Source organism: Mustela erminea, chromosome 3, assembly GCF_009829155.1.
Source record: "Mustela erminea isolate mMusErm1 chromosome 3, mMusErm1.Pri, whole genome shotgun sequence".
Classification (NCBI taxonomy): domain Eukaryota; kingdom Metazoa; phylum Chordata; class Mammalia; order Carnivora; family Mustelidae; genus Mustela; species Mustela erminea.
Genome location: NC_045616.1, coordinates 41,496,896 through 41,523,300, shown reverse-complemented (window position 1 = coordinate 41,523,300; position 26,405 = coordinate 41,496,896). Strand labels below are relative to the sequence as shown.

Genomic DNA, 26,405 nt, shown 5'->3' with positions numbered 1-26,405 from the left:
AAAAAAATTAGAGTATGTCACTGTCACTGATTGCCATGAAGGCTTCTCCACTGCTCAAAAGCCATTTTAGATACTTTGCAGAACTTTTTAGTCTCAATGAGAAAGAACCAAGTATTGGGAAGTATGTTGGCCAAGGGCAGCCTATCGGCTGTTTTTCCAATAGCTTCCTTTTTCAGCCATATACCTGCGAATGAGTTCTCAGATATAAGCCATTCATATGTTCACATCCACAATGAAATATAAATGATAGGAGCTGCTAGGAAATAATACTGTGACACAAGGGGAACTGGATTATGATTTCAGGAAACACTGCCATGCCAGAAGGGTAAATATCACCATCCCCAGCAAGGGAAGAAATACTACATCATGAAACTATCATGAGGTTTAAAATACGTATTATGCAGTTGTCTAGCTACCCAAAAACATGAAAGAAAGATGCATGTTTTTTAAAAGGAGTATTACAGCTGTGTTTCTCATTGGTCAAAATAGAAACAATCTGGAAATGTTTTTGGCATAAGACTAAATTTAAAACAAGTAAGCCATTTTCAGAAAGCATTTGGAGTGAATGTCATGATATTCAAAGTTTTTTTTTTTTTAATTACTTCTCCTTGTGTGACTTTGACTTGGTCCAATATTCCAAAATAATCCCTTTGAATAACAGTGATGAACTATTTCCTACCAAAGGTCTATTTCAATCTCTACTTTTACTGGAGACTCTTTTGGGAGCCTGGTCTGATTCAAATTCTGCAAGCTCATGCCATTCACATGAATTTAGCCTGCAGAGGATTACCCTAATTTTATAGAGCATTTTATCTTTACACTTACTTAAAATTGAAAGCTTTTCACATCTGAAAGATAAATGCAGTAACTAATATCCGAAAAATTGCATTTTTGTGTTAGTCGTAACAGTGTAGAAAACAAGTTAATGCTGAAAGATGGGTGAAGATAGAACACTCTATTTATTTGTTAAGAACCACATTAAAAATCATACATTGTTATATATACAGTGGAATATTATGCAGAGATGAAAAGGATGGGATTGTGCCATTTCCAACAACATGGATGGCCCTAGAGCGTATTATGCTGTGAAGTAAGTCAGACTAGGAAAGACAAATATCATATGATTTCACTCATATGCAACATCTAAGAAAAACAAATGAACAAACAAACAAAAAGTAGAATCAGACCTATAAATAGAAAGAACGAACTAATGGCTGCCAGAAAGGGGATGGGTAGATGGACAAAATGGGTGAAGGAAGTGGAAAATACAGGCATCCCATTATGGAATGAGTAAGTCATGGGAACAAAAGGCACAGCATAGGGAATATAATCAGTGATACTGTAACAGCGTCATACGGTGAAAGGTGGGAACTACACTTGCGGTGAGCATCACATAATGTACAGAGAAGTAGGATCACAACGTTGTACATGGAAACTGATGTAACTGAGTATCAACTATATCCAAATAAAAATTAATGCAAACAAATCATACATTTAACAAAGCAACTAATGTGTGCTCTTTAAATAGAAACATATACTTTGGGGTGCATGGCCTCCTCAGTTGGTTAGCATCTGACTCTTGATTGCAGCTCAGGTCAAGATCCCAGGGTCCAGAGAATGAGCCCCCAAGTTGGGATCCACACTGTGAGCACAGAGTCTGCCGGTCCCCCTCGGTCCCCTTCTGCCCCTCCTCCTCTAGCCCTTCCTACACTAGCACTCTGTCATCTCTCTAAAATAAAAATTTAAATAAATAAATAAATAAATGGAAAGCAATAGTTGCCTAATGAAAAATTTAGAATAGAATGACAATCAGACCGATAAGAGGTGAACTAGAGATGTCACTTGATTTGATTTCTGCAAGGCTTATTATTCCTTCCAACATTTAAATCCACAAGCCTTAAATCATGACCTTGATCATTAAATTGTGAATGCGGTACTCATAGCCATGCTAGTTTAGCATGCCAAAAGAAAACCTCACTGATCCAGCAAAACCCTGGGAAACTTAGGAGGGTATATTAAGAGATATTCCATTTTTTTTTCCATTTTGTTTTTTATTTATGACAAAATGAAGATGTATACTGTTCATGAAAAATGCAAATTAATTAGAATATCACCTTACATTCTGAATAAGAGGAAATAATTCAAAAGTTTTTTAGTCACAGAAATAGTGGAAAAGAATACCTATCCTCCCAACACAAGAAAAAATTATTAAGCATAAATTCAAGATAGCACAAGTACCAACAAATAAATATAAAGTGGGAAACTCTTGCTGTATATTAAGCATGGCAAAACCAAACCAATTTCTGAAAATCCCAAGTGACAAGTCGAACATGAATAAACATGAATTGTCATTATAAGCAAAGCCACTGTATTACTGGTACTGTGCTTAACAGGCAAAATGTCTAGCAAAGCAACTTGCATGAAATACTATTAGTAATCATAGGTTATATTTTTATTTAAAATAGTGTATTATATTGTGTATTGCATACTTTGTAAGTATATATAAAATATTGATACAATATTTAATGTTATTATATGTTGTGTGTATATATAGCATATATGTATTACGTTCATTTTTTTCCGTATACAACATATAAATACCACTCCAGAAATGATTTTAAATAATTTGCATTTATAGAAAGAGCTATCTCTGCTTTTTTAAAAGTTTAATAATTTTAGAAATTTAAAGAAAGAATAAACTCAATAGGCTAAATGGCTCCCTAACAAATATATATATATATATATATACACACATATATTTATTTAATTATTTATTTATATATGTTAAATATATATCTTTATCTTATCTATCTATCTATGTGGGTGTACGTATTTATGTCTGCATATGTGTGTGTGTGTGTGTGTGTGTGTGTGTGTGTATCTTTTACCAGCAAAAGGAAATTTTTAGATGAGGGTGTATTAGCTTAAATATGGTTTTAAAAAATATAAAGAATATTTAAATTCCAAGAGAAATGACTTTGAAGCAGGAATATTTTCGTAAGCTACCTCAATTATCAAAATGACCAAAAGTTAAATGAAACCTTTTACTTAGATTAAGAGAAGACATTTCTGAGAATGTCTGTAAAAATTAAGTACAAATGTGTATTATGTTGCTTTGAATATTCACTTGAGTAAGAACAATTAAAAGTATAAAACCAGTGAAACTCAGCACTGAAAAGAATATTAAATGATTCAACACCCACTTTTTAGAGGATATAGATTTGAGGATATAAACAGTCTATCCCTGGACAGAGCTGAAGTTTTATTTGACCTTCCTTTTATATCAAACTCCTAAATAATTCTTTAAAATTCTCTAAGCCAGTGTTCTGAGTTTGGATCAATGTAGACACAAGTTTTAAAGAGATTAAGAGCATTTTCTCAGAACTTGCAAAATACTCCAATCTGACAAACACTGCTATAGGTCATGGGGTACACCAACCATTTAAAATGAAAATTCTTAATTCCAAGTAAATTTAAGGCAGTCATGTAGTCATTTTATCTCACACTTGTACTTTTCTTTTGTAGTTGTTAAATTATCCTTTAAATAAGAAACATTTGGAAGATTTGTCAAATACAAGGGTAGCACATGTATTCCTCACTAAAAGATAAGAACAAAACTCGTAAGTAAAAGTCATAAAAAATTTTAAAAATCTACATGAACTGAATGTATCTTTCTCTTGAAAATCATTCTGGTGAAGACGTTGTTTACAGAATTGTTGGATAACTTTAGAATTACCAACATATAGAACATTATGTACTCTTGTTAATCTTAATAATAAAAGGCAAGCCCTTAATCTGTGTTTATCTCAATTAATACAAAATGTTTATCAACTTAATGAGAGTACAGTTCCTATTGTATGAATATTGATATTAAAACAAATAACTACAGTGTGATGAAAAATAGGATAGATAAATAATCTTTATTACAGTAGAATTAAAAGTAATAAAACTAATGGATGGTATAAATTTATAAAATAATTAAGACTTGAATATTTAATTTTTGGCTTGAATATTTTTTAAAGATTTTATTTATTTATTTGACAGAGAGAGACACAGCAAGAGAAGGAACACAAGCATGGGGAGTAGGAGAGGGAGAAGCAGGCTTCCCGCTGATCTGGGAGCCTGATGCAGGGCTCCATCCCAGGACACCATGACCAGAGCCGAAGGCACACACTTAACCATCTGAGCCACCCAGGCGCCCCTTGGCTTAAATATTTTAATGCTTCATAATCATCATCAGGGGGTAAAGGATTCAACTATAAACGTTTGAATATATTTTCCAGAATGACTGCAAACTAATCTAAAGTTTAAATTAATTATGCTCTTAAATAAGTATCTGAATAAAGGTAAAAGAATTACAATTAAGATGCAAGATAATAGAGACAAGAACTAAAAGAGCAAACTTCCTGAAGTACCAACATCAAAAAAAAAAAAATAGAGGCAGAACACTACATATAATTCTAATGAAGAATTGGCAATTTATATATAGCATGTTTATGCATATAAGGCATATAACATATTTATGCATATAAGACATCATTTTAAAATATATTTATTTATCTATCTAATCTCTTTCCTTGGATAATTCTTAAGAAATTATCTATCACACTTGGTAGTGGAACTAAGGACCTACTTTTTGCATGATGATTTTTTTTTTTCACCACGTTAAAAAATAAGAAACTAAAGTAGAACCATCCCAGTCAATAAAACAACACTTGGCTATTATGAATCAAATTAAAGTAATCATAAAAATAGGATTTTTTTTGCTGAGACTAAATATTTTATAAAATATGTATTTTGAGGGGTGTCTGGGTGACTCAGTGGATAGCCTGCTTCTCCCTATATCTGTGGGCCGCTCTGCCTACTTGTGCTATCTCTCTATCAAATAAATAAATAAAATCTTTAAAAATCTATCTATCTATCTATCTATCTATCTATTTTCACGGCCTGGATGGTTCAGTTGGTTAAGCATCAAACTCTTGTTTTGGCTCAGGTCATGATCTCAGCGTTGTGAGACTGAGCACCGTATCTGGCTCTGTGCTCACAGGGAGGGAGTCTGCCTGAGATTCTCTCTCTCCTTCTGTCTCTGCTCCCTCTCCTCCCCACCCACATGCATTCACCTTCTCTCTCTCTAAAGTAAGTAAATAAATAAAATCTTTAAAGCATTTGTTGATCGGTCTTATCATTTAAAATTGTATCTTAAACGATGTCATTGGGCAAAATGTTTGTTTCAGGATACTGTAGGCTGTCCGTTGATAATTTTATTATAAATGTAAAAGAACTTTGATTTTTTAATATCTTGTAGTCACATTTTTCAAGTTTCAACAAGTCATTTTAAAGTTTCAAACTCCTGTCTTCATCCTTAAAGTTTTATGAAAATTGCTCCATTTTTCACAAGGAAAATTACAAAATGATAATTAAAATATGTAATCATGTGTAGCTTTTGAAGAAATACCACTGAAAAGTTTGCAACCCCAACCACTGTAATACATTCCTGTAGTTCTTAAAATTGTAAATATATCTTTTGTCTGTCCCGATTAGATCACCCTTTCATTATTTTGTAAGATTGTTTTAAAATTAGAATCTAGCTATAGTTTTTCCTTTTATTTTATTTAATATGGCTTGGGAAGAATGACCATTCATTAAAACATAATCTAAAAATCTCTTTTAATTTTTCAACTGATGGTTGTATTTTTAGGGCATTGAAAAAAAAAAAACCCCACAATTAAATAGATGTTTAAAGTTAGTTAAGCTGTCAGAATTTTCAGAGGAAAAATACTTAAATAATGAAGCTTGGCCATATGAAAACTATCAGAATGATTCTCATTGTGTTAACCTTTTGCCTTGCAAATCACTTAAACTTTCTACCTGTAACTGCAGTACTTGGAGGGCCCTTCACGTTTTAACACAGTGATGATATGCATACTATACTGCATGCACTAGGTGTTCAAACCTTCTATTAGAGACAACAAACTCCAATAATCAACAGAGGCTATGAAATTCTCTAAATTATTTTCCTGAATTGTATTAACCACAGTGTTTCAGAGAGATGTAAAACAGATACTTAATGAACAGCTCTTTGGGGAGTTTGCTCTTGCTTTCATATCATGTGGATCTTTGTCTCATCAGCATTCATACTTCCTTATTTCAGTAGTTTCAGTAGCCTTGTAGAGCACAAACATTATGTTGAAATGCTACATTGCACGCATTATTAATTCCATAAATGAAATGACTTTTCACGTATACCACGTGTACAAATTTCCAATGTATTTGTAATGTGAAAGGCAACTCTAGAGCTACTCTGTATATCCTGGGTCACAGTTTTTAGAATTTAATCGCTTGTCACTTGAGGGGGAGAATGTAGATATATAAGCATTAGAGTAGCAAGGTTAAGTTCCTCCTAGAGATCCAAAATAAGTCTTGTTAAAAACAACCTAAAGCACAGTAATCAAATGAATCTATACCATTTACTTCATCAGCGGTCAGAAGTTTGTTTGGCCTTGTTACTCTGGGATAAAATGCTTAGGAATTAGTGAAGTGGTTCATAATGGGTATGGAAGGAAAGTGGATAAAGCAAAACAAAAGGAGAGTATAGATGAACTAGTTATTAAAAGGCTCTGCACTTTCTATATTTAGGAAAGTCTATAAAAAGTGTATATGAATTCACAGTTCTTGATCATGTAAAACTCTGTCTGGATTCTAATTTATTGAACGCACCTCTTATTTTGTGTTTTGACATTGATAGTCCATGAAAATACAATTTAGGGAACAAAATTACTAGTTCCAACGCTTACATGGAGAGGCAATGTAAGGACCTATTTTACTGTCCCTGCTCCCCTTCCCCCAGGGGACTTAGAACAAGTCCTGGAAACCAGCTCCAGGTGTGGAGGCCAAGAAAAACAAGGCTGTACCCACCTCGAGTTTAGCCCTGACATCAGTACAGCCATCTTGGCAAAGCAAAAGCTGGCACCTTGCACTCTAAGAGTGGGTTAGCATAAGAATGGTCATCCTGAAGGCCGGGAAGCCATTTTACTGAGCGTCCCTAACCAGCCCACAGGGTAAACGTAACTTGAGATAAGAGAAAGTAGCTAAAACCTAGGAAACAACTTAATCTTATACCATCAGGGCGGTTAGGTGATGGCCCTACAGGGACCAGATGTTAAAGAAAAACAAATAGTTAACTTGCAGAGATCACAATCCTGCAAGACAGGAGTCTCCCTTGGTTTGCAAATGTCCTGGTGATGTACAACAAAAAGGCTATCTCTTCAACCGCCCAATTTCCAGAGACAAGTGGCTCAGTTCCTCAAGGCCTAAGGTCGCCCTCCCCACCATAAAACTAAAGGAGGCTGAGGCAGAAGGAAATGTAAATAAAGTTAAATTTCTTCGAAACCCAATTCTCACTTAACCGCCAGGATGGCGCCAGGGTGATGCTGGGGTGGCAAAAAGTTTAAACAAATTTAAACTGTCAAAGTGGGGCGCAAGATATGTATGTAGCCATGAAGAAGTGCCTTGAAAATGCTGTATAAACCCTTGGCTTTGAGTGCTGGGGTCCTTGTTGAAACCTGCTGCACTTGGCGAATACTTGGACCCCAGCTAGCTGGAAATAAACCTCACTCTGTGACTTGCATTTTTTATCGAGAGTGTTCTCTGTCTAATTGAGGGGTGGTCGACTCTGTACCCTAACAACAAAAGACCAGAATAGTCAACAAAATACTGATGGAGAAAAAGAAAGGCAGAGTATTGATACTACCTGACTTTAAGACTTACTCTAAAGCTAGCATAATCAAGGCAGCATGGTGTTGGTGGAGAATAGACAAACAGATCAACAGAACAGCTAAAGAGCCCAGAAATAGATAAACAGATAGACACACATATGGTCAACCAATGTGTGAGAAAGGAGCAAATGGATACAATGGAGCAAAATAGTCTTTTTTTTTTTTTTTTTTAAAGATTCTCCTGGTGCTGTCTTGTGCTGGAGGTTGCCAGGAGAACCCAGCCTGCACATGTGCCGAAACCTTGCTCCTATCCTCTGATGTGCGCCTCACAGGTGCCCCAGAGCTAATCTTTTCAACAGATGGTGCTAGAACAACTAGACAACCACATATAAAGAAAAGACACTAGACAGAGATCTTATATCTGTCATAGAGATTAACTCAAAATAGATGATATATCTAAATGTGAAATGCAAATCTATTAAACTCTTAGTAGATAGGGCGCCTGGGTGGCTCAGTCCATTAAATGTCTGTCTTCAGCTCAGGTCATGATCCCAAGGTCCTGGGACTGAGTCCCGCATTGGGCTCCTTGCTCAGTAGGGAGCCTGCTTCTCTTTCTACCCCCTGCTCATGCTCTCTGTCACTATCTTTATCTTTTCAAATAAATAAATTCTTAAAAAAAAAAAAAAGAAAAGAAAAGAACATAGAAGATCATCTAGATAACTTTGGGTTTGGTGAGGACTTTTTAGATATATCACCAAAGGCACAATCCATGAAAGAAATAATTGATAAGCTGGACTTGATTAAAAATAAAATCTTACACTCTATCAAAGACCCTGTCAAGAGAATGAGAAGACAAGCCACAGACTGGGAGACAATATTTGCAAAAAACATATCTAATAAAGGAGTGTTATCCAAAACATATATGTATTAAAAAACTCTCTTAAAGCTCAGCAGCAAGAAAACCAACAACCTGATTTAAAAACTGGGCTGAACACCTCAACACACATCTCACTGAAGAAGAGATAAAGATGGCAAATACACATACTAAAAGATACTCTGCATCATATGTCACCAGAGAAGTACAAACTAAAACATCAATGAAATGGCAGTACATAACTAGTGGAAGGCCAAAATCCAAAACACTAAAAGCACCACCTGGGGAGGGTGTGGAGGAACGGGAACTCTCATTCCTTACTTCCGAGAATATAAAATGGCATAACCACTCTGGAAAGCAGTTTGGCAATTTCTTACAAAACTGAACATACTCCTATCATAAATCCAGCAATCATACTCTTTGGTATTTACCCAGATGAATTAAAAACCATGTCCACCCCAAAAGCTGTACACAGATGTGTATAATAGCTTTGCCAAAATTCGGAAGCAACAAGTGAATGAATACACAGACTGGTACATCCAGACAATGGACTATTACTCAGTACAAAAAAAGAATGAGTAACAGGCCATGGAAAGACATGGAGGAATTTTAAGTGCTTACTGCTAAGTGCAAGAAGCCAATCTGAAAAGGCTACATACTGTATGATTCCTACTACAAGACAGTTGAGAAAAGGCAAAAACAAGAGAGGCCATAAAAAAACAAACAAATTGAACATAATTTTTTAAAAAAAGAACAGAGTCAGTGGACATTATAACAGAAAACTACATAAAATCTAAATATACGAGATGAGTAAACGTATCATTATTATGATATATCAGCTCAGTGGAAAATTGCTCAGCAATAAATGTGTACTTTGAAGGCAAAAACAAACGAACAGTTCTTGCCATGAGCTAGTGGGGAGGGATGGCCGATTAGGCTGAACACAGAGGATTTTCAGGAAAGCAAAACGACTCTGTATGATGCTGTAACAGTGGATATATGTTATTATACATCTGTCAAAACCCACAGAATGTACAAAATAAGAGCGAACTGTAGTATAAACCGTGGACTTCAGATGATAATGTTGTGTCAGCGTAGGCTCATCAGCTGTAACCAGTGTACAGCTCTGGCGCAAGATGCTGATGACGGGGCTCTGCATGTGTGGGGCAGGGATATGGGAGGTCTCCCTCCCTCCCTTCCTCCCTTTCAATTTTGCTGTGAACCTAAAACTGCTTTAAAAAATACTTTATTAAAAATAGTACTAAATCAGAGCCATCTTAAATTTTATTAGTTTCCAGTAATCAAGGAGTACTTACTTCAAAATATTTTTTTTAAATCTTACTAACCCATCACTGGAGTGTGCAGGTGTATGTGTATGTGTGTGTCAGAGTGTGTCTGTGTATAAGATAAGACAATAAGAGCGTTATCTTTAAAATTTTCTCACACTCAATTGATACTCCACATTAACATGTCAAAAAATAAGATGTGTTCCTAGCACGATGCTTTTATAAAGTTACCCTGTTAAAAACACATTTTTTCTTTTCCTTCAGAGTTAGATTACCAGGAAACTTTGTAATTAAAAAAAAATTACTTATCCTCCAAATGAATGTATTTTATCTTACTTTGTTGAAGCTTCATGTCAAACATCAAAAGAATGCACGTTGAGTAACCAAGATCTAATTATAAGAATGCAATTTAATTGTGTGCAGAATAACACGATCCAAAAAGCTGTCTTGTCTCTTAACCAAGAAAATGGTGAATTCTGGAAGGAAAGTATCATAATAACAAAACAAACTAAAAACACCTTAGCCCGGACCCAGTTACAGTACATGAAGCAGACTATTTTTAACTCTCTGTTTGGAAATCTTTTTTCTTTTAGAACTTCCAGCCATTCTACTTAATTGGTCCCTTGAACTTGCCCTTCCTTCGCATGGCCACTGATTCTGTCCTACATCTTTATCACCTTATGAGTAAATTAATCAAGAAAAGTCTAATTAGTCTTCATACATCTAGCACCTCTTCTCGCTAATGCCAAGTTGGCTGTTACAAGATTTAGACTCCTAAATTCACCAAAAATACTGTGCCTTATGCAAAATAAAACTGATTATTTTCCTAACCAGATCACAAGTTATTTTTCCAACTTTATATTCCAATGCTTCACAATGGACTCCATTATTTCACAAGTTTATTGTGTACTTAATTATTTCCTTGTCTCCGTTCACTCTAGTAATGCAACAATATTTCCTTCTGTTTGGTTTTCTCTGTTGCCATGTCCATCTCTCTGCTCCTGTCTCCGTCTCCTTCTCTTTTTATTCCTGAAGAAGAGCTATTCTGTTCTTCAAGTCTAGTTCAAATGTTGGACTTTGAAGTCTTCTTTGCTAACATGAAAACAAATTCTACACTCCTGACAATATACCCCCTTACCATGTGTCTCTGTCCTAGCTAGTTGTTTATGGGTCTACTGTTTCTACTGTAGAACCTATGCATTCCTTTAATAAAGCAGTGACTGGCCTTCTTCATTTTTCTGTCTCCAATATCTAACAGTAGATATTCAGTAAGACAGATTATTGCTTATTTTTGTATTACATATTTTTACACATTTATACATATGCACGCCTGAATTTGGCCTTTTGATCACTTGTACTTTCAAATAAATTCTATTTTTTAGATTTTACATCTGAGATTGTATTAATAAAAGGGAAATGTTGACTGAATTCATAAAAATGGCATCTGATCTGTGGTGGGAGGGGCATTAAGGCATGTCATCTCAGCCAGCCTTCTCTTTCTCTGGTAGGTCTCAACTACAGATGGGACTTAATGGCTCCTTAAACACATCCAACATTGATTCTTCCACAGTAGTGCCCAGCCGCCATTTAGCACTTCTGTTGGTAGCTTTCTTACCTGAAATTCATCAACTGTACTAGGAATCCTTACTGGTTTCTTCAGCACAGCAGAACATAAAAACCGGTAGTTTGTTCACAACCACACATAAGTAAGTGCCGAGTTCAAATATTTGCCTTTTTAAGAAAGAGAGTGCGGTAAAATAATATGGTACATAAACAAAACTCAAGTTGGTGAATCAAGTAGCCATTATTAAAAAAGTGGAAGCATATATCCATCGGGAGATTTTACCGAGGCTCCGTCCTGTCTAGGGAAAAGGTTTAGTTATGTGTTCCATTGTGCCAAGGACAGACTGGTTCTTTCCAGACACTTACCCTCTGACAGCATGAATAAGTCTCAAGGATGGATAGGCAGTTCGCACTTTCAGTTTATTCTTAAGGATTAATGCATTAACCCACTCCACGTGCTTCTCTCCTCCTTTGACCATGAAAGCAGGGATCCAAAGGACACTGTCATTCAGCATGGAAAGTCTATGCACAAATTTTTCTCTGTCACTCTCATTCCGAAAGCCTCCAAATGCTCTTTGTACAACTGATGGGTTCATGGTAATAAAATCGGATTTAGTTCCCACATCTGCAGCAAACTCCACCACAGGGGCTAGATTACACCTGAAGAGAAAAAAATTAACGAACAAATGAAAAATAGATACGAAACAGTCACTCCTAAAATGGGGTGCATCAAAAGAAGAATGGGGAACAAGCATTTTCTTTTCACCAGGTTGGGGGAAAAAAAAAAAGATAATCTGCCTGGTAAAATTATATTTCAGAAAGTTACCACACATTCAGGAATACTGTCTTCAACAATGATGTGCTTCCCTAGTATGAGGCTCAAATTGTCAGATTAATTCAACCTATTGTCTGAGAATACTCTTTGCTGTCTGTTATCTTCATAAAACTACATGATAAGAATTCTATTCCTAAGAATTGGAACTTGATGTTCCAATCTGCGTGACTTGTCAAGCTTAAGTAGTCTTAACAACTTTATAAACAAATCAACTGAAGGTGGCTTTTCTGTACCCTGAGGTCAACTGAAAGTATAATTCCTTATAGTATTTTCCACATATTTGCAATTGCCCTCTACTGCCCTCAATGGGAAAGGAAAAGTTAGAAAAGTGGAATTATCACATTTAATATGGCTTTTGGAGATGTTAAGTAATTCAGAAAAGCCTTTAAGACCAAGTATCTCTTTCTGTTCTTTTTGAGCACATCCTTCTGATGCCTATTTTCCTTTGCTAACACGCCACATACGCCTTGTGCTTTGTGGAGGAGGGACAGAATCTGATGTCCTGTTCTTTCCACTGAAGCTCCAGGGCCTTACAATGTGCTTGCACCCGATTTTATTCTTGTGACCTGATTTCATTCTTATACTGAAAGGGAGCTCTGACAAGCACCTTGAACTTTGTCTTCAAACAATTTGTGATGCTTCTTTGATTCTACCACACAGATCTTTGGATTCTCAACATAAAAGATAGCTTAAAATATTTTTAATTTGCTAAAAACAAGGCAAGTTTTAGTTAGTTAATAAGTGAAAAGTCAGATTTGTAACAAACAAGAGTTTGCTAATTTGGAAAAAATCATTTACATCTATTCAGTCTACCCCTTCAAGAAAACACACATGCATACATGCACACGATTTCTTTTTCTCTCCTTGTATCAGCCTTTAATGAAAAAGAGAAATAAACTGATTTATCCTTTCTGTATTTTTGCAGGTCTGACTGCATTATGAAAGTTTCTCACAATATTCTTCCTTGTGCTCTTTGCCACTTTAATTAAGCTCTCAAACAAGTTAGATTTAATTAAAGAGTAAAGTGCGTGCTCTGCTATTAAAAATACTGGCTTGTGTATCTTTCCTTATTTCTTTTAATTAATATATCTTATTACTTTCTAGATCTCTGACAGCATTTAGCCACCACAACAAACACCTCACACAATTAAGCAAAGTCTACATTATTTAGGACGAGGTCCTCAGAGAAAAAACACAACAACAGAAAAATAACATCGTATTATTTAGAAACAATTTTTTAAGTTATATATATTTAATTATACCCCCTATATCATATGATACAGTTTTTGTTCTAGCCATGATCTGTACATTACATGAGACTAGGTATTATTCATTCCCATCAGAGTAAGAATATTATGAATGGGACTGCCTTGGAAAATAGCTACATGTGAACAGAAGCCAAAATGAACATCTTACTGTGGAATTCACGGAAGATCGAGGACATGCTAATTTTTCAAGTCCAAAACGGTATTCCATACCAACTTTAAAAATAATCTAAAATTCTAACTAAGTTAAATATGAGATGAATTTGGATACTGTGGGGAAAATGCATTTTGAACATCACTATTACAGACACTATTACAGACACTTCTCAGGTAAAAATAGACAACACTTGTTAACGTTAGAGTTAACATGATATTATCTTTCCACTAAAACAATTCCTCAGCAATTCTTTTCAGAGGATTTCTATGATAGAAAAATACATCTATATTTCATTTTCTCTAGAACTATAAGAATAATCAGAGCCAACCTAGTTGAGCAGAACAAAAATAACATTCTGCTGCATTATCTTTTCAGGGGGGAAAAAAGTCACTTGATTACGATTTTCATTACTTTTTCTTATCACTTATTGAAAAATGCCTTTACTCCCATGTTGGTTAACACTTCAGGATTTTAGGATTGACTTTTAGGATTGACTCAGCATGCTCCTAAAACATAACTGTCTGGCCACGTGTCTTTTAAGACTAACAAGAGACTCATCAGTGAAATTGGATATTGAAAGACAGGTACTTTCCACTAGGAAGCAAAAGTAAGCTAGGAGAATAAGAATATTTCTGGAGAACAGTATTGATCTGGGAGACAAACCAATATATACGATGCAAAGAATGCTAAGTGATTGTATTGCTAACTAAAAGAGCACCAGGAGATCAAAGAGTAATTGATTCACATGAACTTGACTGAAGAGTTTTTATGACCTAAGCATAGCCCAATCAAGCTTTGTGAGGGATGGAAACAGAGGTACTGAAAATAGCATGACAGAGGGACACATCTTAAAATACAATGTATGCTAGCTCTAGGAGTCCAGTATATTCATTTTACTTGAGATTATTATGTCTAATTTTTCAGTGGAAGGAAAGATTAACATTGTGTCCACATGTGGTCAGTGAATTAACTACTCTGTAGTTGAGTCAGATATTTAGTCATATAATTAGCTGAATGCCACATAATCAGGGCAAGCATTAAGAAACCCAAAATAACCAACCAGCTGTGTCACACTCCAGCAATTCAGTAGACTTATTGTGAACTTCATAGCGTTACTAGTAGTAAACTGCTGATTGAGCAAGATTATGAATAGATGTGCAATCAAACATTCTTCCTCTTTCTCTTTAAAAATCTTCTTAGGGATTATAATACTCAAAAGTATCCAGAATATGTAGTAAGCATTTATGAATTAACGTATTATTTCACATGTTATTCTTAATCCCATAAAAATGACGAGTGGCCAATTTTTAAATGATGGATTTTTCTAAGTCAAAAACTACAGAGTACATAAGAGTATTTAAGACACTCACCCTCTATTTATTTGGCCACATTAAATTTTTGTACTGTCCAACTATTTTTGACATATATGAAAACATATATTCAGAATTAGGAATGTAGGCCAAACCCCTGTTTACTCTAAGCTGTCCAATTTTAAATTTATTTGTGTTTATTTTCCATCATTAAAAACCTGCAGGAATGTACTCTAGACCTCTGAAATTTCTTCTGTGATCACACACCAGATGGGATCTCCTCTCAACATTTCTTTTACGCAGAATTGAAGATAGAAACGTTCATTTCTTTCAAGGCTATATAAAATGTTTTAAAGTAATTTTCATTTTAATTCATTTAGGTTTAAGGAAAGAACTGCTTATTTCGTGTATAACACCTAAGGAATTCCCTAGGAAGGTGTGTCTCTTAGGTGTGTCAACATTCTCTGCATTTCCCTTAAGTATGAGCTCAACAGTCAAGCAACTAGGAGGTCCCCCTTCCAATAGCTCAGCAGATAGGTCTTGAGAGTTCATTGTGCAAAAACTATATACTAAATGCTCAGAACTCTTTTTCCAACTATTTTACTATTTGTGCTATTTTACAATGATATAATCTGGCCAAAAAATAATCTTGACCATTATTTAGTCATATCAGTAAGATAATGTTTATTCATTTAGCCATACATTTATTCATCCCATGATGTGTGTTATACACTTATGCTAGCTATAGCATACTAAGTCAACCGAGATACTAAGCTAAGACCTTAGTATATCAGAGTGTGCACTGTGATACAGGAGGTTGTTAATTACTTCTTTACACATATAACACAGATTAAATGAGAAGAAAACAATAATGAGTAAGTTACAGACCATTCTCTATTGTTTTTCACCACTTAATGTTTAAACAAGTTCCAAACACCTCATTAACACCTTTTTACTCTTTTGGCCAGTCTCACTGTATGTGTATTTCTCTATATTAACACTGAAATCTTTAAGCCTGAGCCATCATTACCAAGAGAACCACATTTAACAACAGACCATGAAATGGGAGATAGCCTCTTCTCTTTTCTCCCTTCAGGGGAAGTTTATGGTTCTTAACTGCTCTCTTCCTGCTTTTGAGCTTGAAGAGCCAAGAGAACAAAGACTCTGATACCTGCCCTCTGCCCACACACCCCAGGTTTTGTGGTTAACCTCTCCCAGTGGCTAAGGGAAGCTAACTAAAATATGCAGCCTATTAGTTTTTCTGACTTTCTCAAGTGAGCGTAGTAGGCCCTAAATAGACCTGAAACCAATTATTTTTTGCAATGCTTTGAGGTAAGGAGTTGTATTATCTCCACTTCAGACATGAGAAACCAAGGTCAGAGTGGTTAAGAAACATGTCCAAGGACACAGTGCATATAAAAGAAAAGCACAACTCTTTAAGAATGACTTTAGGACAGGAGTTTTCATTGACACTGCTTACACATGTGATTTGGTTCAGAACCAGAGGAAATGTCAGTATGTTCATGCTTCACCACAACCTTCCTGTAGGAGAAAGAGTGCAGATTCCCAGGATTTAAGCACATTACACAAGTCCACTTGGCCATGATGTTCCCCAAATCCTCTGAGCAGTTATTAAGCAAAGGGTTTTAAGTATCTAAACCATAAAAATAATACTTACACCTCAGATATCTTGAAGGAAAGGATTTTTAAAATCCTGACAAAAGGATTAAATACCAAATTGATGTGATGTTTTGAAATATGAAGCATAGGATTATTAGTTAATTTATACATGGCATACCTTTATGTAGTAAACAAAGTGCAAGGAATAAGAGATAAAATATGTTGAAGATCTGCACTGCAGTGTGGTGAATGGCTACAGAAATACAGAAACACACATACACATATCACATTTTGTGCTTGCTGATCAGTAACAATTAATGAAATGCTCAGCTTGACAGAAATAAATACAAATGACACTTATGTCATGAAAATAACTAAGTGACAAAACAAGAAATTTTTTCACAAACGCAGATTTGTTTACATTACTGGCAAAGGTGGGAAGAACAGTGCTCTATTATTTCTAGGGAAATCACAGAATAAAAAAAAAATTTCAAACTCATTCTAAAAGACAAAGATGAATACTGAGAATTGTGTTAGGCTATGTCATTCCCACATTTCTGCCAAAACCAAAGTGGAGTTATCGAGCAAAGCTGCTATAACTACACAGATATTATTTAATGACTTAGTTTTTTGGGGTGAGGGATGGGGAAGCTATGCTAATGAATGGATATGTTGTGCTGAAATCAAATCAAATATTACATATGTACCTACTATGTACTCAATTATAGTTTAAACTTTAAGAATAAAAGGTATTTAGTTTCTGCCCTCAGCCATCATTTAAATGGTAGCTGTGTGGGCACTGCTGTTCACATCCCAATCAGTGTGACCTCAGACAAGTTAAACTCTCTGAGATGCAACTTTTTCTATAAATCAGGCTATTAACATTGACTGAAATGCAACTGAGAAAATTAAAAAAACACAATATCTGAGTTTCCTCTCAGCATTGCTTGGTTAGAGTTGGTAATAATTATTAGCTAATGGTAATCATTTTTTTTAAATGCCCTTTCCTTTTGCAACCTATTGTGAGAGACAAAAGGAATGGATGCAGGGAAATTAAAGAGTGTGTCAGAAAGGAAAAACTTACAGAGCAAGAGTGTATGTGGGGGGGGGTGTTTAAAAAAAGGTTTATTTATAGCACACTTAAACCATTTTGTCTGGATTTCAGCCATCTTCCTCCTCCCCACCACCAAAACTAATTGGGATTTGAATGGCTGATTTAATGACTGATGAAGAACCTCTTGAACATTAGATAAAACAAGTCTATTTTCATAGGCAATATGAAAAACAGAATAACTCATAGACATGGCCAAGTGTACTTAAGAAAGAGAATATGACACATATATTCAGGAAAAACTAGAATAAAATTTTGCAATTAGGACTTGGACACAATTCTTATATAAGGTAGTGAAGATCTTTCATTATGACAGTAAGAAGAATAATAGCTAAGTTTTACTGAGTACTCATTATGTGCCAGAAATTGTTCTATTTGCTTGGCATGTAATATCAAATGCAGGTCTCAAACTAATCCTATGAGACAGGCACTATCATTATGCTTCTCCATTGATGAAGAAACTGAGTTGTGGTAAGCTGTAAGCATTTACAAAGCTTGTAAGGAGTAAAGAAAGGTTTTAAGCTCTTCATATTGTGCATCTATTAATTCATGTGAATGTAAAGGAAGAACTAGACAAACAAATTCAGCCAGATATCTTGGTCTCAAGTTCAGTTGCATTTAAATGTGATACAGCTATGTCTATCATCTCAGTGACTTCACTGATTGACGTGTCTGGTCTGAAGGTCTGGCTGGCTAAGGGAAGTCACATCCTTCCTCACCCTCCCATAAACACTCTTCACCAAGGGTGGGGGTTGGATGGGAGAACATGACAGACCCAGCATTCCGAGGTGACTCCTCGGCAGCAAGGATATATAAATAGCTGTGCTCCTCTGAAAAATCACCTAAGCAAGTAAACATGAAAAGGAATGGGGGGGGGGGAGGTTAGTTCTGAGATTTCCTACCAGAAGATTATTGAAGGAAGGTGAGGTAATTCAAATGTGATGTACATAAACTAAGGAAGGAAAGGGAGGGAGGGAGGAAGAAATGAAGGAAGGAGGGGGAAATGGAAGGAAAGAAGACAGCAGAGAAATGGTATCATTTAAAAGCACAGGACAGGGCGCCTGGGTGGCTCAGTGGGTTAAGCCGCTGCCTTCGGCTCAGGTCATGATCTCCGGGTTCTGGGATCGACTCCCGCATCGGGCCCTCTGCTCAGCAGGGAGCCTGCTTCTCTCTCTCTCTCTCTCTGCCTACTTGTGATCTCTCTGTCAAATAAATAAATAAATAAATCTTTTTAAAAAAATAATAAAATAAAAGCACAGGACAAAAATTCAAAATGAGACCCTATGGTAAAATTCTTGTACTACATTTTTTTCTCTAAAGTAGGGAAATTGTCCTAGGTGAGAATGAGAAGAAAAGTTTAATTTTGAGTTTAATTTTGAAATAAATACACCGAACTATTCAGGCATTCATTTTCTTTTTCTACTGAAGCTTTATTTCATAGAAAGTGTTCTCATTATGAAAAACTACTTATGGATAAGTGTTATGGCTGCAAGGACAAATATCCTCAATGTTCCTTAAAATAATGAGAGGATACTGAAATGATCTCAAAGTAATATAGAGAGTACTTGAAGGCTATCAGTAATTTTAACAAATTTAAATGTCATATAAAATACAAATATCTCGGGGCACGTGGGTGGCTTCTTGGGTTAAGCATCTGCCTTCACCTCAGGTCATGATTTCAGGGTCCTGGGATGAGCCTCTCTTTTGGTTCCCTGCTCAGCGGGGAGTCTGCTTCTCCCTCTCCCACTGCTCCCCCTACTTATGCTCTGTCTCAAATAAGCAAAAAAAAAAAAAAAAAAAAAAAAAAATTCTTAAAAAAACCCACCAACAACAAACAAATATCTCCTCTTATATAAAGCACTTTTAAAAAGGCTCAAATATGCAAACTTATTCCAAGACTTTAGTTCTGGACAATATTTTGACTCAACACGCCTCTGCCTAGACTCCCACAGTTAACTTTAGCACAGGAAGAGACAAGAGTCTGGGAGATGAGGAAGGGTGGAGAGGCAGCTTTTCACTCTGCCATTTTTAATCAATTCTCAACCTTGACATTTGTCATTCTTCCTCTTGGAGCCTACCTCATTTTGAGTAGTATGAATACCTAGAAGTCATTACCTTTTTTCAAGAAAGAATAAAAAAATAAAAGGAATAAAGGGAACAATAGGAGAAGTAAAGAGAAAAGACAGACATTGGAAGGACAATGACTAAAAACTATATTTTTCTCGAGTAAGAAAAACTCTCCCAGCCTCTGGTGGTCAATGATGGTTGTCTGTACTAAACAATACATTGGAAGGGGTTTTGACTGCTGTTCTCTATCTGGGGCTTGATAATATACTTATAAAAGTTCATAAACTTACTGAGCATTGTTAAAAAACCTGTCATTATACTACACAGATTTTAAAGGAATTTAAATACAATTTACTAATGTCAGCCTTTATCATAATGAAGAATTTGCATATGATTGCTTTTTCATAAAAATAAATATGGAATATAGATAGGGTAGCGAGACTAATATTTACTTCAATTATTGTAAATGTTGTTTCTTGAAATTGCACATAGAATGAATACTAAGCAACCCATCTAAAAATAATATTTTTAAATATTTAAAAATAATTAAAATATTAAAAAATATTTAATATTTAATATTTTAAATGTTTTAATTCTTTTTAAATGTATTTGATTTAAATGATTATTTTCATTTTTATTTCTCTGAAGAGAGTGTACAGAGAAAATTATGGACATTGTTGAGAAATTCCCTATTCATTGTCTTGAGTAAAAAACAAAACAACAAAAAACAAAACAGAACAAAACATACCATGACTGGTATATCTAAGACTAGGGGTTTGCAAACCAAGTAAGAATTCTTAAGAGTATATATGCTCATGGAGCACCTGGGTGGCTCAGAGGGTTAGAGCCTCTGCCTTTGGCTCAGGTCATGATCCCAGGGTCCTGAGATCAAGCCCTGCATCAGGCTCTCTGCTCAGCAGGGAGCCTGCTTCCCTTCCTCTCTCTGCCTGCCTCTCTGCCTGCTTGTGATCTCTGACAAATAAATAAATAAAAAAGAAAAATAAAGAGTACTCTTGTCATAATCTGGGGAACTGGGCCACTCTACTATTGTTTTACGGAGGAAAGAACTGATTCAGCATGAAATTATGTCGTTAAAAATCATGTCGTGCATTAAAAAGAAACAAACAGGATTCATGAAATATTATGGCTGATATTTTCACCATTCACACCTGAAAACCATGGCAGAAAAACCATTAACTTTTTCTCTTTGCACTTCATGGTGTTAATAAACAATATACAATATGGTCATTTCAGTGGCTTGGTAAATACATCTGAGTTTTTGAACTTTTAGTGATTACACTATCAAATTTGTCACAGCAACAGAGCTTTGACATTTAATTTTCTCATTTAAGAAAATAAAAAAATATTTTTATTTGTCATTATAAATTATGAATATATTTTTTCTTTCATTTTTTTGAAAGTATAACCAAAGGTTGAAAATGATTTCTAATTAGTACATATGATTTATTCAACACTTGGTCCTGGAAAGACAGTTGGTATAATGCTCAGAGGATTTAGGCATTCTGGTACCAATCAAGAATACAGAAATATTGTCAAATTATGAGTGAATAAAAATGAATGTTTTATTTCCGGATATAACAGAATAGGACAAGGCACATTCATTCACATTCATTAAATCATATTTATTCTAAGTAGAACTTACTCATACTTTATTTATTTATTTTAATTTTATTTTTATTATTTTTTAAAAGATTCTATTTATTTGTTTGACAGAGAGAGACACAGAGAGAGAGGGAACACAGGCAGGGAATGTGAGAAGCAGCAGGCTTCCCTCAGAGAAGGGAGCCTGTTGTGGGGCTCCATCCCAAGACCCTGGGATCATGACCTGAGCCAAAGGCAGACACTTACTGACGGAGCCACCCAGGTGCCCGTCACACTCAAGTCACATTCTGACTTGGCTGAAAGACCTTCATCTCCATAATTGTTTTATCCTCCATATCTGATTCAAAAAGTTCCTTTCAGAAGATCTCTCCTGAATATATTTTTTTCTATTCCCACTGATATTTTCTCAACTTAGCTTATGTACAACTATGTCTCTTTCAACTATTGTTGCAACAATTTGCTAATTATTTTCAAACTACTAGAAAGACCCACAGGTGGATCATGAATTGTATTTAGGGTCACTGATCAGCAATTTTTAAAGAATGCGAAAGAACAGAATGGATTATAATTGAAAACAACAGTGTTTCCGACACATAATTTTATGAAGATTTGTTGAAGTGTGTGTGTGTGTGTGTGTGTGTTTGTGGTATAACAGTAATAGCAACGGAAGCTGTAGTAGGAGTGTAACATGATGTAAGCTCTATTTCTTACTACGCATCTTTATTAAATAGAATTGAAAAACACTGCTTTAACCAGTTCTTTAACACAGACACCATATTATTCTGCTTCAAAGATGTTATCATCTTGTTAAAATGCACATTTTTAAAATTTAAAAAAAATTGTTAAATTGTTTAATGTAAATTCAATTAGCTAACACGTAATACATCATTAGTTTTTTTTTTAATTTCTTTTCAGCGTAACAGAATTCATTGTTTATGCACCACACCCAGTGCTCCATGCAATATAAAATGCACATTTGATCACACTGTCATACTAATCAAAAAATCTTTAGTGATATCAGTCCAGGGCTTTCATAACTTGTCCCTACCCTTACTTTTCATAATTTTCTTTCCGCAAGCCCACTGCCTATCTTAGATCTGAGTGGCTGCAGACCACTCCATGTAGTCTATGTCTTGTCTGTCTATGTCCCTTTATTTATGATCATGTCTCTGCCTGAAAGGACCTCCCTCTCCAAGACTACTGCATTGTTCTAAAGTATTTACTCGTATCTTTTTTCTACCAGACATGAAAAGCTATCATCATATTTAGTTGCTTGATTGGGTTCACACCTTTAATGAAATTAGTAGAGCCACCATAATAATAATGAGAGTTACTCTTTGTATTCTGTATATGTGAACTGGTTACCTGTGTATGGGGTATTTGATCTCTCAGTCTTTTAAGAACACTGCTGATGCTCTAAACTAGAACCTGAACACACACAGTGCTGAGTCAGAGGTTAACCCAACTCTGGAAAATGGGCAATTTTGCTTGACTATTTCACCATTTAATGACTCTTCTTTTAGACTGGGCCCTCAGGCTGTCAGTTTGTGAACACCGCACCAAATCTCCTGATACCGTACAATCACTTCAATCTTTATTTTTAACATATTGGTTGTGTTACACATGTTAAAGATGTCTCAGTAGAAATATGATATAGTGTATGTTTTACAGCTGAGCTAAGGAAAACAAAAGGTGCAGTACTAATAAGTATGTGTTAAGCTGAAAACTGGGTTTCAACTGTAACTGTTAAAATATTAACTGTTAGAAATCATGCTAGTTAAAACAGACCAATATTGAAATAAAAATCAGCATTTTAAGTTGGAATTATTTAACCTGAAACAAGAAAGGTGATCTGTTCCACTGATGTACCTATTTTAGGTAACTGGTGTTTCCTGTAAGCAAAGCCATTGTTGTTCAAAACAAGTTAGGAAGACTGGAGAAGTTCTAAAGTCATAGTGTTTTTTTCATTCTGATTTTTTAAAACAACTCTAAGTCAGAATTTACTCAGAAGAGTTAGCACATGGGGATTAGTGGAAACAAGAAACTACAGTGTTTATTGTTCTTCCAATTGTTAGGATTCCTCCTCCTTTATTAATACATAACAACTTTCAGTTTGTGGTTTGTAAAAATGAAACTCCCAGTTCTCCCTTAACCAAATAGTGTTCTGCTTTTTAACGTAAAATACTGAGGCAAGCTTAAAAGTCTATTATGCATTAAAATTGCCCAAGACTTAGAAATATCTTCATCAGGTAACTAAAGAATAGATCAGAAATATCATAAACAGAAAAGGTTCCAAATTAAGCATACCAATATTAATAGTTCTCTTCCAAGTTACATATAGAAAGTCACACCTGGGGAATTTGAAAAATTGAAGTGAAGGCCAAGATATGCATATATACATGTTAAAAAGCTAAGGATTATTATTAATGATCCTGATCATTGAAACTAAAAGGCACAAAAAGCACATTGACACAATACTTTGATAAGACGATGTGCAAAAAGAATAATGACAAGAATATCCATAAATATACAACATTCTTGGAAAGGGAATTATTGTTCCTGTTCCACATAGAACTATCTTAAAACTCAGTTCCATTCATTTTTATAATTAATTCCTTCTGTCTCACTGGCAGCAACACTTTGTTCTTAGCTCTATGTTTACAGTAACAGTGCTACTTTCTTACCCCTCTATCTCCTCCACCAGACTGCAAACTCCTAACAGAACAGACCATGTAATGTATCTTTATTTCCCCTAATATCTACGGCAGTCCCTCAGGATTTGGCGTCTACTGACTGCTTGACAACTGTTTGTCGAATAAAATAATATTTGTTGAAATAATGTGACAAATTAATGGAACTACTGTTTATATTTTTAAACTTCAAATAACCGTTTTTATTTTTTTTAAATCATCATATTTAAGAGCCATCCATTTATGCCAAAGATGACACTAGAACTCAAAAAATAATTGTGGGACTCTAAGTTTGAACTTCGTTCCTGAACAAGTGATGAGTCACAGTAAAAACAATCATTCTTGGGGCGCCTGGGTGGCTCAGTGGGTTGGGCCGCTGCCTTCGGCTCAGGTCATGATCTCAGGGTCCTGGGATCGAGTCCCGCATCGGGCTCTCTGCTCGGCAGGGAGCCTGCTTCCTCCTCTCTCTCTGCCTGCCTCTCTGCCTACTTGTGATCTCTCTCTGTCAAATAAATAAATAAAATCTTTAAAAAAAAATCATTCTCAGGTTTTTATTAGATCACCGTGCTTTTGACATGTTGTTGTTCAATCTGATAATCTATTTAATTCATTAAATATAAGAGCTATCAGTTATTGCCTTTTGTCGTATATCATTTATATATAAGTTATTCAAATTTTACAGAACATTCATATAATAATGCTATATGTAATCATGTTTTACAAATGAGGAGGAAAAACCTTCAGTTTACACATCTTCAAGCTGGGATTTAAACCCAACCTTGAATCTAACATACTGCAAATACAAAAGAACGTCACACTTGTGGTGAGCATAGCATAATGTATAAACTTGTTGAATCACTATGCTGAACACTTGAAATTAATGTAATGTTATGTGTCAACTGTACTTCAATAAATAAATAAACAAACAGGAAGGTACAAATAAAACTGAGGTAAATGAAACAAAACAACATGAATCCAAAATTTATAGCACAATATCAAAGTTTCAAATGATTCTGATTATCCAAAACATATATTCTCTCTTTTACACACACATGTACACACACATACTATGCTTGTCATTAATGAGAAAACACTCAAAACCACAGACTACAAAACTCTGTAAGTTGAGGTTTTATGTATTGTTTAAAAAATACACACACACACACACACACATTTCATGCTCAAAATCACTCGGGTAGTCTTACAGCTGGAACATGAGTTCAACTCTTCAAACTTCCAGTATATTACCTTTCCCATCTATACTCCAGATTTTTAACATTTTTTAAAATTTTTAAAAATTTTTTGAGGGGCGCCTGGGTGGCTCAGTGGGTTAAGCCGCTGCCTTCAGCTCAGGTCATGATCCCAGGGTCCTGGGATCGAGTCCCGCATCGGGCTCTCTGCTCAGAGGGGAACCTGCTTCCCTCTCTCTCTCTCTCTGCCTGCTTCTCTGTCTACTTGTAATCTCTGTCTGTCAAATAAACAAAAAAAAAAAATTAAAAAAAAAAATTTTTTTGAAAGTAAAACTGGTTTTGTTCCCAATTTAAAAACAGCTCTTATGTCCATTGCATGGGGAAATGGATACACACACACACACACACACACACACACACAATCACTACCAAAAACAGAAATTAAGCTAATACAAACATAAAACACTTTTAAGTCTCCCTCTAAAAGGTAATCACTGTTAACATTTAGTACTATACTGACTGCTAATATTCTAAAAAAATATATATAAAAAAAATATTTCCAGTAATGGCATAAGTCAATATACCGAAAAGATTTTGTGGTTCCAAGAACTCTGGTGGATGCCAGTAAAGTAGATTTGGGAAGTGGAAGGTCTTATCTCTTAGAAAAACGTCAGGGTCCTTTCCCCAAAACTATACTAAATGATGTCGATGTAAAACAGCTTCTCTCTCCCTTTTGATAATACTCATATTTACTGGTTCTTCTTTATTTATTCTTTATGTACCATGACTTCCCAAGGCCCTGACATCATCGCATTTACAAAAATCCATATGAATCATTAAAACTTGGTTTTGTTTTTCTTTTGCTAAGAAGTGACACTCTTCTCCTGATTTTGAGGCTTAACATTTGCTTGCAATCATCAGGAGGAAAGGCAACACTCCTGGACCAAAGGAAACAAAAGCCAGACTACAGGATGCAGTATTAAGTAGAAAATGTTATTTCTACAAAATGAACTGATGAGAAGGAAATTTATTCACAAAATATGGCAACAGAAGGAAAAAAAATTGAAACAACTCTGCAAGTTGACAGGACCTATTCCAA

The 26,405-nt window shown here is 35.1% G+C and overlaps 1 protein-coding gene across 1 annotated transcript in view; it reads right to left on the bottom strand.

Annotated features, from left to right (window-relative positions):
- The window catches only part of ST8SIA4 (ST8 alpha-N-acetyl-neuraminide alpha-2,8-sialyltransferase 4), a 97,701-nt gene that overhangs the window by 40,628 nt on the left and 30,668 nt on the right, over positions 1–26,405 (bottom strand). Inside the window, 1 exon segment of the mRNA XM_032335663.1 lies at positions 11,805–12,098. Within this exon segment, the coding sequence (XP_032191554.1) occupies positions 11,805–12,098 (294 nt within the window).